The following is a 17,330-nucleotide window of genomic DNA, read 5'->3' as shown; positions in this document are numbered from 1 at the left end:
TTAAGAGAATCGAGATTTGGTTCTCAACATCCATACCAGGCAGCTCAAAAGCACCGGTAACTCCAGTTGCACGGGATGATGTCCTCTTCTGGCTTCAGCGGGCTCGTGCACGCATGTGGCAGGGCTAACAGGAGCATTCTAATCTTGCTGTGTGTTGCAAGGGCAGAGACTGGGCTGAAGGAATGACCATGGAGAAGGGATGGGATTTGCTAAGGTGAACAAGAGAAAAGGAGTCGAAACACTAACTCCCAAGCCTGACAGATAGTAAAGGATGGCTTGGTTTCGCTCGTTTACGTTCGCAGTGAAGTAGACCGAGCTGGTCCTCGAGGTGTGGGTCTGAAGGTGAGGTTAGGCTAGCCACCCAGGTTAATAGTCCTTGCCTGGAGATTACGTCTTTCGTGACAGAGCTGGAGGTGCCTGAGGGGCGCACACCGCCCAGGACACAGAGCGGCAGTTGGTCGCGGCGCAGCTTCTTGGCCCCTCCTCATCTAATCCCTGAGAGGTGCATGCCGGCGGCTCCGCGCGTCCTTCCCGGGGCGCGTCCCTGGCACCGCAGGCAGCAGCCGCTGCCGGGTGCTCATCTGCCGGGGCTGCCACTTCGCTGTCAGCCGCAGCCTGAGATTTGCTTTAGGTTTCAGGTAGCACCGGGAGCCGAGCTACCTACTTCCGCCTGCAGCCGGAAGTGTCTCAGGGTTCCCCGCAAAGGGCTTCCGGGCACTCTTGTCCTTAACCAGCGCCTGCCATGGCTTCGTCTCTGGTGGGGAAGAAGATCGTGTTTGTGACGGGAAACGCAAAGAAGCTGGAGGAGGTGTCGTGGGGTGTGGGGCTCTCTAGGAGGCGGGTGGGATAGGGCTTGCAGGGCTTTCCTCAGGAAAGAGGAGGCAGGGAACACCGGGAGTTGGATCCCCGCGGAAGGTCGGTTAGCCCCTGGAAAAGCTGGGCTTGGGGAGAGACCGCCTTAAGGGTCGGAGCATTTAAGGTTTTCCTTCTCACTTTTGGAGATAAGGGCTGGAGTAGTCCAAGTCTGACCCTGCTGTGTAGCCAGGATTGACCTTGTTCTCTTAACACTCCTGTCTCCAAAATTCTGGGTCTACTTGCCTGTCTCACCACACGCTTTTTGGCATGAGTTGGTGAAGTCAGCTGGCTGTGGGAGCTGGAGTAGTGGCATCTATGACAAAGATCACCCCTTAAGCCCTAGATTTCAAACCTGAGTTCTGACATCTCCCCTCCCCAAAAGTGATGGCAGATACAAAGTGTGCGGGGTTGATCCAAACTGACCATTGGTAGGGTACTTCACACCCTACCTGTCTACCACTGGGCACTTTGCACATCTGAAATGTGTAATACCTCCTAAGAATCATGGCTGACCACAGTATAAGGAAAGGCAGGTTAACAAAAGAAAATCGTAGCAAATTTGTCAGAAGCTTTACATGCTACAGCTTTTAGAATGAAGACCCAGAGACTTTCCTTTTCTTCTGACAGTAGGTGCTTTGGCTCTAACCCAGGACTTACAGAATTGCCATCACTGCACTACACTCCTAGCTTGAAAACGCTGCTTTTCTACCTAGATTTGACGACACATGTATTAGAGAATGTGATCAGAAAGGATATGTCTCAGCACTGATGGGGGTGGGGATGGGAGCTGCGCTCAGCAGGGCCACCGTATTCCGTGTTTCTTACTCCCTTGTATGTGGTAGGACCATTTTGGAAGTGAAGATAGGTCAGATAATTCACTTTCTTGTTTGTTTTGTTTTGAGACAGGTTCTTGTTATGAACATAGGTAGTTCTGGCTGTCCTGGAACTCACTATGTAGACTATGCTGGTCTTGAACTCGCATAAATCTACTTGCCTCTGCCTCCCAAGTTCTGGGACTAAAGGCATGTGCCACCACACCTGGCCGGGGCCTCACTTTTTTGTTTTGTTTTTAAGATAGCATTTCACTGGATAGTTCAGTCTTGTCTGCAACTTAGAACTTGCTGTGTTTCACAAGTTAGCCTCAACTTACAATCTGAGATTTAGGAGTGTTCTACCCCAACTGGCTGGTAGTTCCTTGTGGTCACACTCTAGACAGAAGGACAGGGTAGTATAGTTTCCTCTGGATGCCCATTTGCAGTCCACTTAGTCTTCTTTTCTCCCTGTTTGTGGGAGGGAGTAACAAAGCATCTGACAGATGTCAGCTCTGGCCTCAGTTGAGGTTGCTCTCTTTTAGCATTGCTCAGAAGGTAGGGTCATGTACGGGTGAATCAGAGCCTGATGCCCACTGGATATATGTGAGGCTAACCAATTCATACAGCACGGGAACCTTCATCAACTGAAAATAGGGACTAATAGCATTTCTGTACAGGTCAAGGGTGGTCTGTTAACGGGCCAGAGCCATCCTGATTAAAGGTTTGGGCTCTTTAGGCCACATTCATTGGTAGACAGTCAGTGCCACCTGAATGGAGCCCATGCAGAATGGTGAATGCCAGACCACAGACCAGACTGGTGTTGAACTCACAGAGATCTGCTTGCCTCTGCCTGTGTTGGGCGTGTGTGTGTGTGTGTGTGTATGTGTGTGCATGTGTGTGTATGAGGCATATGTGCTTGCCTGTGTGGGCAAATGTGAAGGGCAAAGTTGATGAGGATATCTTCCTCAATTGCTCCTCCACTTTTTTTTAATAGAAAAATATTTTATGTATATAGGTGTTTTCCCTACATTTCTGTCTGTGTACCACGTGTGCATGGAGTGTCCATAGAGGTCAGAAGAGGGCATTGCATTCTACAGATGGCCCTTAGCCACCATGTGGGTTCTGGGAACCAAGCCTTGGTTCTCTGCAAGATCAAGAGGTGCTTTGTTTGTTTGTTTGTTTGTTTGTTTGAGATGGGTTCTCTAGGTAGCTGTCACTCTGTAGACTAGTCTGGCCTCAAACTTACAGAGATCCTCCTGCCTCTCCCTCCTGAGTGCTGGGACTAAAGGCATTCTCCGCTTCCACCACCCCAGCTCAACAAGCCATCTCTGTAGCCACTATCCACCTTGTTTTTTGAGGCAGTTTCTCTCATTGACCCCAGAACTCACTGTTTTGGATAGACTGGCTGGTCGGCCAGCCCCTGGCAGCTGCCTCTAGCTGCCTCCTAGAGCTGGCACTACACCACCAGCTGGCTTGTTACTGGGTGTTGTGGATTTGAACTCAGGTTCTTGTATTTCTGCAGGAAGCACTTTACTCACTGAGCTATTTCCCCAGACCCTCTCTGCATCTTTTTGATAGTCTGTTGGCATGATAATAAAGCCTATGAAATCTTTTAACATGTTGTGTATAGATGTTGTGTGTGTGTGGTGTGCAGTGAAGACAGTGATTGTTTTCCTCCTTATTTCCTTGAGACAGAGTCTCTCACTGAACCTGGAGTGTGCTCTTTGTTTGGGAGCGGGGGAGGGTGGCAGGTGGAAGCAGTCTTCCTGTCTCAGCCTTCCCCAGGCTGAGGTTACAGGTAGCATGGCTATCCTGGAGTTTATGTTGTGCAGGGGACCAGAACTCAGGTCAGCGTGAAGTGCTCTTACCCACTGAGTCATCACCACAGCACACCAGCCCCATTTTTACAAAGTATTTATGTTTATGAGTTTGTATGTATGTCTGTGTACCACATGCATGCAGTACCCATGGAGACCAGGAGAGGGCACTGGAGACCAGAGTCAGATTGAAACTAGAGTTAGAGATGGTTGTGAGCCGCCCCTTGGGAAGTAGGAACCAAATTGGTGTCCTCTGCAAGTGTTCTTAACCACTGAGCTATTTCTCTAGCCCCAGGTCTTCCCCTCCCCCACTTTTTTTTTTTTTTTTTTGTAAAAGGGACTCTGTAGATGGCCTTGAATTTATGATCTTCCTCCTTTAACCTTTCTAGGCACAGCATTGGCAGTTAAAAATATGAGCTGCCATTTCCCCTGCCTGGATACTCAGAAAGTTTGATTCCACTGCCCTGCCCTAAAATTTTTTTTTTAATTACGTGTATGTGCTGGGGGAGGGGGACATGATGTAGAGACTAACTTTCAGGAGTTGGTTCTCTTCTTGCACCGTGGGCCTGATTGACAGGCTCAGGTTCCCAGGCTTGTAAAGCAATAAATGCTCTTACCTGCAGAGCCATCTTTATTGGTCTCTCCCTCTTTTTTTTTCAAGATAGGTTCTTGCCGTATAGCCTTGGCTGGCCTTGAACACATAATCTTCCTGTGGCAATAGAAATAATAGTCTGTTGACCAAAAAGAGTGGGACATGGTGGCACATGCTTCTAAGGTCAGCGTTCTGGAAGCTGAGGTAGGAGGACTTTGATTTAGAGAGTGAAAGCCTGTCTCGTGAAAATGTGTGGCTTGCAACGAGGAAAGCTCAGTGGTAAAGTACATGTCTGGCCCCACAGAGGTACAACGAAAGTAAACTATATGAGGTATAATTTTCAAAACAATAGCTCACACCACTCTAGCCCTTGATTTTAATAGGGTTAAAAGTCACTGGGAAGCTATGCAGGATGGTACATGTCTGTAATACTAGTACTGAGTTGGTGAATAGTAAAGGCAGGAAATGTTCCAGGCTAGCCCGGGCTACACAGTGAGTTCCAGGCCAGCCAGGGCCTAAAGAAAGAAGAAAGAGCAGACATGGGAACTGCTGGTACATCCTGATTTGCTATTCTAAATCCAAAAGACGGTGATTGTCAGCTAGGGCAGTAAAATAACAAAAAGAAATTGGAAGGGATGGAGGTGTAAGGAAGGGATGCTGGTGGGTCTCTGAAAGGTGGAATGAGGTTATGGGCCTAATTTAATAAGCTGTTGAGGACTAATGGGAATATTACCTAATGGGAAGCATGGATGACACCTCACACAGCAGTGGAATCAGTGGGGAACTGTTAGCAAATGGTGTGATCAATGTTCTTTCATTTTGGAACAGGTCATTCAGATTCTAGGAGATAAGTTACCGTGTACTCTGGTGGCACAGAAAATTGACCGTATGTTTTTGTTTTGTTTCATTTTTAAAAGTGGTTTAATTTACCTGTCTTCCTGTGTCCTGACTCTGTACATCTGTCTGTCTCTTTCCTTGATAAGTGCCTGAGTACCAGGGAGAACCGGATGAAATTTCCATACAGAAGTGTCAGGAGGCAGCTCGCCAGGTACTTAAGCTTTGTGGCCCCCCTTCAGTCTTCCTGTGGGAACAGATAATAAAAGAGTTTGTTATGACTTGCCAGCTAGACTGCCTTCAGTGGTGGCTTGGAACACTGCCTGTTCTGTCCCAGCACTCACTTTTCTGATCTTACATCCATACATTCCAGCCATACATCTCCCTTACATGAATCCACCCCACCCCACCCCCCTGCACTCACACAGTGTACAGAGCTGGGAAGGCACACATTATGGAGAGTCGGGCTCCCTAGCTGGTTTCCATCACTTCACTGCTCTGTGGTGAGTAAGATTTATCTTGCCAGTGCTCTTATGTCCACGTCTCTAAGTTGAAGACAAAGAGAGCTGAGTTACCTGGCTGTTGATGGACCTGTAACTGCAGAACTCACCCTCACCTAGCTGTGGGCCAGGCCCCAGCCTGAGGAAACTCAGCTTGTCTCTGTGTTACAGGTGCAGGGCCCTGTACTTGTGGAGGATACCTGTCTCTGCTTTAATGCCCTCGGGGGACTCCCTGGCCCCTACATGTGAGTACCCCTACCATCTTTACCCCGCAGGGCACCAGCCAGAAGAGTAAAGTGATTAGTTATCTGATATTATGGGTCTTTCACTATCCTGGCATCAATACCAAGGAAGGATTAAGAGTATCAAAATATAGGGCTGGAGAAATGGCTCAGTATTTAAGAATTCTTGCTGCTCTTCCACTGGGCCCAGATTTGGTTCTCAGCACCTAAATCAAGCAGTTTATAATTCCTGTAGTTTCAACTTCATGAAATCTGATGCCTCTGGCCTTCTGGGGCACCTGCATACACTCTCTCTCTCTCTCTCTCTCTCTCTCTCTGTTTCTCTTTTTCTCTCTCACTCTCTCTCACACACACATAAAGTTTTAAAAACAAGAAAATAAAAAGAGCTGGGAGTAATGGCACACACCTTTAATCCCAGCACCTAGGAGGCAGAGACAGGCAACTCTTTATGAGTTTGAGGCCAGCCTGGTCTATACAGGGAGTTCCACACCAGCTAGAGCTACACTGAGACCTCAAGGAATATTAGAGATAGGGGCTGTGGTGATGAGTTGGCCCTTAAGAGTGCCTGTTGCAAATCATATGAAAGAAGGGAGAGATAGAAAGACCTGGAGGGGACAGGAGCTCTACAAGGAGAGCAACAGAACCAAAAAATCTGGGCACAGGAGTCTTTTCTGAGACTGATACTCCAACCAAGGACATTCATGGAGATAACCTAGAACCTCTGCACAGATGTAGCCCATGGCAGCTCAGTGTCCAAGTGGGTTTCCTAGTAAAGGGAACAGGGGCTGTCTCTGAGATGAACTCAGTGGTCTGCTCTTTGATCACCTCCCCCCTGAGTGGGGAGCAGCCTTACCAGTCCACAGAGGGGGACAATGCAGCCAGTCCTCATGAGACCTGATAGGCTAGGGTCAGATGGACAGGGAGGAGGACCTCCCCTATCAGTGGACTGAGGGAGGGGCATGGGAGAAGAAGACAGAGGGAGGGTGGGATTGGGAGGGGATCAGAGAGGGGGCTACAGCTGGATACAAAGTGAATGAATTGTAATAAATTAAAAAATAAATATATATATATTTTTTAAAGAGTGCCTGTTGCTCAGTCATGAAGACTGGAATAATTTATATTCCAGCATTCGTATCCAGCTTACAAACTCCTGTAACTCCAGCTCCAAGGGATGCAACACCCTCCTCTGGCCTCCATAGTACCTGTACATACGTATGCACATACATCCACATAGATAAGTGTGCCTGCACACACATATAAGGAAATCTTTAAAAAGAGGGACTGGAGAATGGCTCAGCTGTTAAAGCACTGGCTGCTCTTAATCAGGACCTGGGTTTAATTTTCATCACCTACATGGCAGCTCACAAGTAGTCTAACGTCCTCTTCTGCCCTCTGCATGCACCATGCACACATGTGCTGTGTACACATACATGTAGGCAAAACACAATAATATATAAAATAATAAGAGAATCTCAGAGGTGGGTGAGGATGTAGCTGAGATGGTAGAGCACATGCCTTTTTTGTGTACTAAAGCCCTGGGTTCAACCCTTGCATTACATACCTGGCGAGCAGGCATGATAGTGTGTGCCTAAAATTCTAGCACTTAGAAGATGAGAGGCAAGTGGATCAAAAGTTCTGGGTCATCTTTGGCTATGTAGGGAGTTCTAGGCCAGACTAGGCTACATGAGACTCTGCTATAAACCAAGCAATCAAAGAGACATAGTTTTCTTTAATTATGAGAATGTGGTTATGTAGTGACGTTGAACTGTGGTATCTGCTCATTTCAGAGATGATACAACATTTTGTCTTCTTTTTCCTCTGCCTCCCTGGCTCCCCTTTAGCCCCCTACCCTTTCCCCTTTTCTTCTTTTCCTCTACGGCTGAGCTATATTCCCAGCCTTTGGATTATTCTTTTTGGATTATAGTTTTGTCTTGAGACATTCTTTTTCATTTCTCGTGCATCTGGGGGCTCTGATCCCTGTTGGGTGTAGAGCAGAGCAGGTGATAGGAAGATTAGTCTGCTCTTGGTACCTGACTCTCCATTCTTGCTTTTGCAGAAAATGGTTCCTAGAGAAGCTGAAGCCTGAAGGTATGTGTCCCTATTGTTTCTTCCCATAGGTCTTCAGGGATTGAGTCTGGGAGTAGTCCCCACTCAATAATCAGCTGCTCTTGGCCCTGCAATTGGCGTCCATATTCATCTCTGTTATAGCTCATTCTTCCCCTATGCTCCAGAAAGCGCTAAAATGGAGAGTTGGGACAGATAAAGGTAAAAAGCTTTGAGTTTGAGAGACAAATGGGCTAGTTGGTTCTGGTTATCAAGGGACTTGACCTTAATGACTGCTTGTGGTTCTTTGCTTCAGCTATGACCTAGCTTTGCCTTCAGGGAGGGGGTGCCACTTCTAGGTTGAGGAATCTATATCTTCTCATTTAGGAATGTATGCCAAAATGTTCCCACGTTAGGTGTGTAAAAAAAAAAACAAAACAAAAACAAACAACTTTAAGTCAGTCACCGCATTCCTATAATCCCAGCATTCAGGAGGCTGAGGCAGAAAGATCCAGTGTTCAAGACGAGCCTGGGCTACATGTAAGACCATCTCATAAAAACAAAACAGGCTGCAGAGATGCCTCAGCAGTTAAGTACACTTGTTCTTGCAGATGACTGAGGTTCAGTTCCCTGAACCTACAAGGATGCTTAAACTGTCCATAACTTGAGTTACAGAGAGTTTGTCATCTTCTTCTGGCCTCTGGGCACATATATACAGCCCAAACACTTATGTACATAAAAATAAATAAATTCTTGAAAACAAAACCCTTTTTTGAGAAATCTTATGTTAGAAAAGTATGAGGTCAGACTGAAGAGATGGCTCAGAGGTTAAGAGCACTGGCTGTTTTTCCAGAGGTCCTGAGTTCAAGTCCCAGCAACCACATGGTGGCTCACAACCATCCGTAATGAGATCTGGTACAGGCAGAATATGTGAAAATAAATAAATCTTTAAAAAGAAAAGAAAAATGTGGAGCCATATTATACTAGGGAGGGTCTCAAGTTCCAACTTGGGCTACAAAGTAAGAAACTTAAAAATAGAATTAGGTGTGCTACTCTTAAACTTTTATCTTGAGAGCTGTAAGGAGGATCAGAAGTTCAAGATCATCCTCAAGTATATGTGTTAAAGAGTAACGTGGACTACCTGAGACCCTAGTCTCAAAAGCAGAGGCTGGGGTGTGGCTCAGTTGGCAGAATGCCTGCTTAGCATACATAAAATTCTGGATTCATTCCATAGTGCCAGGTAATCCAGGTGTGGTGATGCAAACCTGCAATCCCAGCATTCACAGGGTGGAGGCAGAGGCTCCTCTGTTCTAGTACAGCCTGAGTTACAAAGCGAGTTCAAGGCCAAGCTGGGCTACGTGAGATGCTGATCTCAACAAAGAACCTTGTTTTAGTTTGTTGTCAGAGCCTGAAGGGAGGCTTCAGCTCCCACTTGAGAACTAGAATGCAGCCCTTGCCACCTCCCACCCCAACACAGTCCAGTTTGGAGAACTCTTCCACACCCTTGGGTTTCTGGGGCCTGGACAGCATGGATTTACTGACCCTTACTGTATGTGCCTACAGGTCTCTACCAGCTCCTGGCCGGCTTTGAGGACAAATCAGCTTATGCACTCTGTACCTTTGCTCTCAGCATGGGGGACCCAAGCCAGCCAGTACTCCTGTTCAGGGGCCAGACCTCGGTACGTACCACCTGACCAGTTCTGCAGGTCTCCAGAGAATGCTGTGGCCTGAGCAGAAGGCCAGGATCTTCTGCAGGAACAAAGCGAGAAGACGCTAGAGTCGTGGGGGCTTTTCGTGTTACTGTGCTTGCTGTGAGACAGACCTGCACACCACAGACTAGAAAATGCCAGTCCCCAAACCTGCTTGATCCCTAGCCTTAGACACTCAGATCTTGCTAGTGTAGGTCCTGGGAAGGTGCAGACGCATGAACAGAAGGTAGCTGCCCTCAAAGCCACAGCTACGGCCAGCTTGCTGAGATCGCCTTACTCCTCTGCCAGGACCTCTCAGGGCTTTGAGGCTGAGTCCCGTGTGTATCTCATTGGCCTTGAATTTGCCTTGTGGCCAAGGTATACCTTGAACTTCAAATAATACTGCCTTTACCCCAAGTGGAGGATTGGGGTCCTCTGTCATATCCACTCAGCAGCACTCTCATGCTCTCCCCACCCCCATTCTTCTTTGAGGCAAGGTCTCTATTGTGTAGCTCTCAGTGTCCTGAAACTCACTATGTAGATCAGGCTGGCCTCATACAGAGATCTACCTCTGCCTCCCATGCAGGTGTGAGCTGCCATGCCTGGCCTACAGGGTCTCTCCGTTGTCTCTCAGCCTTTCTGAATTTTTATTTATTTATTTATTTATTTATTTATTTATTATTAATTTTTTTGGTGTTTTGAAACAGGGTTCCTCTGTGTGGCTGCCCTTGACTGTCCTTGAACTCACTCTGTAGACCACGCAGTCCTGGAAATCAGAGATCCTCCTGCCTCACCTCCTGAGTGCTGGGGTAAAGACCTGTGCCACCGCTGCCCTGCTCCCCTTGTGGTTTTGTTTAGTTTTGAGCAGGGTCCCGCTTTGTAGCCCTGCTTTACCTGCCTCAGTGCACTGAGTACCAAGATTTGCAGGTGTGCACCTCCATGTCACTGCTTCAGAATTTGCTTTTATTCTGACTGGTTTAGTTCACATAGCTTGGTGTTCTCATGGCTCGCCTATGTTGCAGCACACCAGAGCTTTGGGAGTTTTAAGGCTGAACATGTTGTTTTTTTATATATATATATATAATTACATATATAAAAATATAAATTATATATACTTATATATAAATTATATATGTACTTATATAATTTATATTTTTATATATGTAATTATACACACACACACACATATATATAGTTTTTTCGTTTGGTTTTGGTTTTGAGTCAGGGTCTTATGTATCCCCAGGCTGGCCTCTAATTTACTGTGTAGCTGAGGCTATCCTTGAACTTCTGATCCTCTTGTCTTCACTTCCCAAGAGCTGGGAGTACATGTGCCCCTCTCCTGTTCCGTTTGCTGACAGCCTTCAGGTTGTTCCTCATGGTTCTTGTAAATAATGCTGCAGTGACCCCAGAGTGCAGATGAGTCAAGATCCTGTTTTCTGTTCCTTAGGTTAAACATGTAGTGAGTGGTAGGTGCCTGGCTTCACAGCCCAGTAAGATTGTTTGTGGTTAGTTGTGATGCCTGTTGCTTTCCCAGAAATCTCCCGTTAGCTACTTCCTGCAGTGACTAAGTAGCAGCTGCTGTAGACTGGCTAGTTCTGCAGTCCTTTCCGATCTCTGTTCCAGCTTTGGCTGCCCTTGCACTTTGCTGCTTACCAGCTCGTACTCTCCTTGAGGTGGCCTTGTTTCTCCATCCTTGCTCTGCTCTCACCTGTGTACTCATTGTCTTTGGTGTGCTTGAGACACGTTGTCCACAGTGGCACATGAACAGCATTGTTTGTCTTATAACATCCCCTGTAGGAGGAGAAGTCTGTGTGTGCTGTGACCTCAGGCTAAGAATGTGGACAATTGTAAGTGAGGCTCAAGAGTGCCTTAGTCATGGGCTTTGCTCACATAGCTTCTCACTAGCAGAAGCATAACTTCCAGCTGGCACTGTGTGACTTGTCACTTATTTATGGGCTTAATCCCCATTTTTTATAACTGCCCTCCTTACTGTCCTGTGCCCTCCCCTCTCCCCCACCTATCAGGTGCTGGGATACTAAGCCAGATGCTCTATGTACTAGGTAAGCACTCTACCATTGAGCTATATTTCCAGCCCTTTTTGTTAATTTTGTTTTGAAGCAGGGTCTTTCTGTTGCCGGTGCTGGTCACAAACTCAGCATGTAGCCCAGGCTGGCTTTGAACTCGGAATACGCCTGCCTCAGCCTGGGATTTCAGGAGTTTGCCACCATGCTTCAGATTAGTGCGCCTTGTCTTGTCTGTAGTGGTGGTGCTGCCGCTGGGGTCTCTGCTGGCCTACTGCTCTACCCGAACTTCATTCCTGATCCAGCTCAGATGTTTCACCTGATAACATGGCATTTCATGACATTGGTCTGTCATCTTTGTGACATTTTCATGTTTGAATCTGTGTGCCCTCCCCCACTTCTTTCAACAGTCTCCCTGTGTTGCCCTGGCAGGCCTGGAACTTGCTAAGTAGCCGAGGCTGTCCTTGAACTCGCGGAGATCTGCCTGCCTCTGCCTCCCAGGCGCTGGGATTAAAGGTGTGCGCTGGCATGCCCTGCTGGCCTTGTACTCTTACACTTCTTTTTCATCTACCAAGTGCTCTGTGATAGGTGTGAGTACTTTTTTTCTTTTATAGTCACTTGTAGCTCAGGCTATTCTCAACTATATAGCTGAGGATGGCCTAGAACCTATAGTCTCTACTTCCTGAGTGCTGAGATTACAGGGCCCCCTGCATGCTAGGCAAGCACTTCCCCACTCAGCCACGTCCTCTGCTCTTCCCTTCTATTTTTGGAAATAACCATAAACAGCTCAGGACCCTTACCTTCCTATTAGGAGCAAATTTTGTAATATTTTTACTTATTGTTATTGTGTGTATGTAGTGTCACATGTATGCCATGTGGCATGTGGAGTCAGAGGTTGACTTTGGGGAGCTGGTTGGATCTAGGGAGTGAAATCAGGTAGCTTGTGCAGCAAGCACTGTTACCTGCTGAGCCATCTTGCCAGACTGCATGTTTTCTGTCAAGTGTTCAAAATTGCCTCAACTTTTCTTTAGTGAGGTTACAGGTTATCAAAACTGTAGAGTCTTATCGCAGTGATTTTGGTGGGCAGTCAAATGCGGAGTTCCTCCTAAGCCTGCTCTGCATCCTTTGTCATGTGTCTGTGTGCACATGCATGAACTTGTGTGGAGGCCAGGGCATGAGCTCAGCTTGCTGTCCATCTTGTGGTATTGGCTCTTTGTTTACAGCTTCTCACTGTATAGACCAGACTAAACCTGAACTCCTAGAGAGCCTGCCTCTGCCTCCTGAGTCCATCTTGCTTGGCTTGTTTGTTTGTTCGTTTTGAGACAGGGTTTTTTTGTGTAGCCCTGTCTGTTCTGGACTCAAACTATGGACCAGGCTGGCCTCAAACTCAAAAATCTCTGTCTGCCCCTGTCTCCCTGCTCAGATTAAGGTGTGTGCCATTCCTCCTGGCTTCATCTGATTTTTTTTTAAAGACAGAATCTTGCTGTGTAGCCCTGACTGGCCTGATAACTCAACAATCCTCCTGCTTCCGCCTCCTGAGTGCTCTGCCTATAATCTTGCCCTGTCCCCAGCTACTGTGCTATACCTCACTGAGGTAGAGAAATTTACAGGTACTGTGGATCCTTTGAACTAGTAGACATTTTGAGTAATTCAGGTTTAGTCAGATTCACAAACTAAAGACGCTCATTCTGGTCCAGTACATCCCCTTTTATACACCTGTCCTCCCTATTACAGGGCCAGATCGTGATGCCCCGAGGCTGCCGGGACTTTGGCTGGGATCCCTGCTTTCAGCCTGATGGATATAAGCAAACGTAAGGAGCCCAGGTTTCCTCCCTGGTGCACAGGGTTGGGTGGGTACTTTGCAGTGTGCAGTCACGTGCATGTGGGTGAGTCAGACTCTCTTCCAGCTGAAGCCATTTCTGCTGGGGTGGACACAGGAATTGAGGTGGCCCAGTCCATGGCAGGACCACAGACATCCAGGTTCTGCTCCCAGCTCACTTGGCCATTTTGTGGTCAATGGCTCTTGTCCTCTGGCCCTGCCTGTCAAGACGTACAAACCCTGTAGTTCTGTGGGATGACATTTGCTCCATCCATGGAAAATGCACTTCTGTGGCTCTTTGTAGACACATGAAACCCACACAGTGGTACACGTCTTAGTACCTCACACTAACTGCATTCTCTTACTCATATTTGCACATTGCCGTTACTGGATCAGGTGTTCCAGCCTGGCTCCCTCGCCAGCCCCTCATAGGGCCAAGAACACTGCAGCAACCCTGGCCAGCGTGTCCTTGGGTGTCAGGAGTGTCCTCTGATGTCCTGTCTGTCTGCTTGGCTGGTCACAGAGCACTTGGAATCTAGTTAGATGAGGAGCTGAGTTTATTTTTATTCTGCTTCTTTGTTTGATGTTAATGGGTGTTTTACCTGCATGCATGTCTGTACACCAGATGAGTGTACTGCCCAGGGGTCAGAAGAGGATTCCAGGGAGTGGAGTTAGAGCTGTTTGTGAACCACTTTGAGACATCTTAATCTCTGAGCCATCTCTCCAGCCCCATTTTTTTTTAATAATTTTTTTTATAAATTTATTTATTTATTATGTATTCAATATCTGCATATATGCCTTTACATCAGAAGAGGGCACCAGATCTCATTATAGATGGTTGTGAGCCACCATGTGGTTGCTGGGAATTGAACTCAGGACCTCTGGGAGAGCAGCCAGTGCTCTTAATCTCTGAGCCATCTCTCCAGCCCTCCAGCCCCATTTTTATTCAGTTGTAATTAACTTAGCCACATGTAGCTAAGCCTAAAGGCGGGGTGTGGCCTCTTACCTCTCTGGTAGCATCCTCCCACCTATAAAACGGACCCTGGCCAGCTGCTGGGCTCTCCAACCCACAGTGCTCTGAGGCTGCTGATCTGTCAGGCTCCATTGCTTTCTCTCAAACACCTGCCGCATTCTTGTTCCCAGCTTCCCTAACAACTTATGGATACGGTAAAGCAATTTCAGCTTCTCTCCAAGTCTGTTACAGAGGAATTTAGAACTGACTTAACAAGCTGAGAAGCTGGTGGCCCCTTGCCTGTGCACAGGTTCTAGATACAGGGGACACCCCAGAGAAACAGAAACAACAAACACAGGCAACCTGTGTGGATCTGAGCTGGGTCCTCTGCATATATGTTATGGTTGTGTAGCTTGATGTTCTTGTGGGACCCCTAACAGTGGGAGTGGGCCTGTCTCTGACTCTGTTGCCTGCTTTTGGGACCCTTTCCTTCTACTTGTCCCGCCTTAATAGGAAGGGAGGTGCCTAGTCTTACTGAAACTCAATATACCACACTTAGTTGGTATCCCTGGGAGGTCTGCCCTTTTCTGAGGAAGAAGTACCTTCTTCAGAGGGGCAGTCGGTACAACGACTGAGAGGAGAGAAGGGAAGGGCTGTGATATAAGAGAGAAGAATAAATTTTAAGAATGTCGGATTATAAAAACAGATTTGGGCTCCAGGGTGGCAGTGGGTTACGCACCCTCCCAATGTCTGGGCTCCCTGTTTTCTGAGCTGCTTTTCTTGCCTGTTAGGTATGCAGAGATGCCAAAGGCTGAGAAGAACACCATTTCTCATCGGTTCCGGGCCCTGCTCAAGCTACAAGAGTACTTTAGCATGACCGCGGGGGCTGGTGACCACTAGGGCCATGTGCTGGGGGGACAGGTGCAGAACTCCCCAGGAGGCAGGCAGGCCTGGCAAGGATTCCTCTGCTTTCCCTTTGCTGGGGGAGCCAGCCGGCTTCAGTGGCCAGGTCTAGGAAGAGCAGTTGGCTCTGCATAAGGGAACTCTGGGCCAGTTGATGCTAAACTCTTGCCCTTTGGGATTCAGGAGTTGCCTTTGGCTAGGCACACCTTTAATCTCAGAGTTTAGGAGGCCGAGGCAGGCAGATCTTTGTGAATTTGAGGCCTGCCTAGTTTACATATTGAGTTCCAGGACAGCCAGAGCTACATAGTGAGACCCTCTTTCAAAAACAAACAAACAAAACAGAAAGATTTGCTCGTGCAGCCTCTGGCTCTGGGTTGAGGGTTCAGCAAAGAAACACAACTTTTGATTTTAGAATGCAATAAATGTAAATTCTGGAAGATACTTGTTCCCAAAATAAATGTTATGTTGGTTTTGAGCCCTCTCTGTCTCTTGAGTTTTCTTTTGACAGGCGGGAAGCCGTCTTGGGTGATGGGAGGGGCAGTGCTGTATAGGATGCCCACCTGCCTGCATAGCCGGCCTACTGCTTTCCTACTTGAGTTCTTAGAGTTGGGAGTCATGGGCTGACCTCTTTTTCACGTCAGATTCATGCTGGGGGCAGGCGGGATGGGGCAGAGGGCTTGGAGGTGGCACAGTGTAGAATGTTTACCCTATGCTCTTGTACATTATGGGCTGGCAGATGACCTGAGTTCAATCCCCAGAGCTCCATGAAGAGGGAGAGCCGACTGAAGGTTGTTCTCTGAGCTCCATATGTATGCCATAGAATGTACCCTGCTCTGCATACACAGGAAATGTAAAGGCCTTCCTGTCAGCAGAAGCCTACAGGAGTCCTGCTTAAGCTGCCTTGGACCATCAAGCGCATCCCTCTCCACAAGCCGCTCCCTGGGAGGGACTTCAGAGGCCTCTTGTGGTTCTTGCAGGTTGTTCCTTGATGAGGAAGGGTATGTTTAGGAAACATGAGTGAAGAAAGCAGATTCCTGGGTCCCAAGCAGTTCTGTAGATACTCCCTCTAGTTTTTGGCCCCCAAACTTTGCAAGGCGTCCTGGGTCTCAGCCATTATGATAAAGGCATTTCTCCTGACCTCAGCAGGGCATGTGGTCATGGGCCCTGCTCTACCCCCTTTCCCATTGCTTGTTTGTCTCAGTACTTTTTCTGGTCCCAACATCGAGTACTGGGGACCTCTCTGTCCCTTGCTATGATTCTGGGGATGGCTTTCCCTTCAGGGAACGTCCAAACCACTGAGAAAGCCCACTGGTTGCATAGGAGGGGGTAAGGATATAGTAACGTGGTGTTCACTTCTCGGCTCCTTCCCGAGCCCCCTACTTTACTTGGCCTATAAACAGCAGGGGAGAACATATTGGACCGGATCCCCAGCACTAACTGACACGGAGGCAGCTCCACCCCTTGCATCTATGCACAGCTGTGTCCCTCTCACCCTAGCATGTTCGGCCTGCTGATTTGCCAGCTCAAGTCTAAGGTGGGATTCCTTTTCGCTTGCATTTCTGACGTTTTTTCCCCCCACAGTACAGTGGGCAGACTCAGGGACTCCTGCATGCAAGGCCTTCTGTAGAGCCACACCCCCAGCTCTACCAAGAGTTTTGGGCCTCTCTGGCCACTCCTGTTGTGCTTTCCTCTTCTTGCTAGTGTGCAGGACTGGTACCCTACTCTGGAGGCATCTTCTGTTTTCTCTGTAGTATTAGCTGGCATTTACTTTATTTTGTGGTGCTGGGAACCAAACCCAGGATTTTGCATGCGTTAGATGACTAACACTGAGCTATGTCTGAAGGCCTGGTTCGTCTACTGTTCACAGCCGGCCAGTGCCCACTCTTGAAGGTGATGACAAACAGATGGATTCTTGTGGGGACAGAATGACGACAGACTTTAAGGTGCATCACCAAGAGTTAGCAGCACACTTAGCTTTTATTTTGAGATGGCAGTTCAGAACATTGCCATCACCGCTTGCCCATCCTCAGTATAAAGGCTTTGTTATGCAGAGTAGCACAACTCACTGAAGAGACCTGAGTGGATCCGAAGCCAGGGGAATCAGTTCACGGTATGTGTGTGTGTGTGCGCGCGCAAAGGCCCATGTTGCTGTGGAGTTTGTGGGTGGTGACTGTGTGGTTGGGTCAGGTACCACTGATAGCCAAGGTGACTGGAGAAGGTTTACAATCACCTGTGCCTAAAAATGTTAGGGA

General features: G+C 47.8%; 1 protein-coding gene across 1 annotated transcript; it reads left to right on the top strand.

Moving 5' to 3' along the window:
* The first annotated feature begins 653 nt into the window (after positions 1 to 653).
* On the top strand, positions 654 to 15,553 carry Itpa (inosine triphosphatase). The gene is made up of 8 exons (XM_021653650.2): positions 654 to 808; positions 4,905 to 4,962; positions 5,060 to 5,124; positions 5,582 to 5,655; positions 7,709 to 7,740; positions 9,259 to 9,374; positions 13,139 to 13,215; positions 14,967 to 15,553. The coding sequence occupies exons 1-8, from the start codon at positions 743 to 745 to the stop codon at positions 15,073 to 15,075; spliced, it is 597 nt and encodes a 198-aa protein (XP_021509325.1). The 5' UTR covers positions 654 to 742; the 3' UTR covers positions 15,076 to 15,553.
* Positions 15,554 to 17,330: the final 1,777 nt, after the last annotated feature.

This window comes from Meriones unguiculatus, chromosome 18 (assembly GCF_030254825.1).
Source record: "Meriones unguiculatus strain TT.TT164.6M chromosome 18, Bangor_MerUng_6.1, whole genome shotgun sequence".
In the NCBI taxonomy this organism is placed as follows: Eukaryota; Metazoa; Chordata; class Mammalia; order Rodentia; family Muridae; genus Meriones; species Meriones unguiculatus.
The sequence above is the reverse complement of the archived record's forward strand: the minus strand, read 5'-3'. Positions and strand labels throughout refer to the sequence as shown.

Bases quoted from the DNA above. Each gene is read 5' to 3' on its own strand.
- Itpa (XM_021653650.2), top strand. From the start codon at position 743: ATGGCTTCGTCTCTGGTGGGGAAGAAGATCGTGTTTGTGACGGGAAAC. The intron at 809-4,904 runs GTGTCGTGGGGT...ATTTTGGAACAG, and splicing joins ACGCAAAGAAGCTGGAGGAG to GTCATTCAGATTCTAGGAGA. The intron at 4,963-5,059 runs GTATGTTTTTGT...TTCCTTGATAAG, and splicing joins GGTGGCACAGAAAATTGACC to TGCCTGAGTACCAGGGAGAA.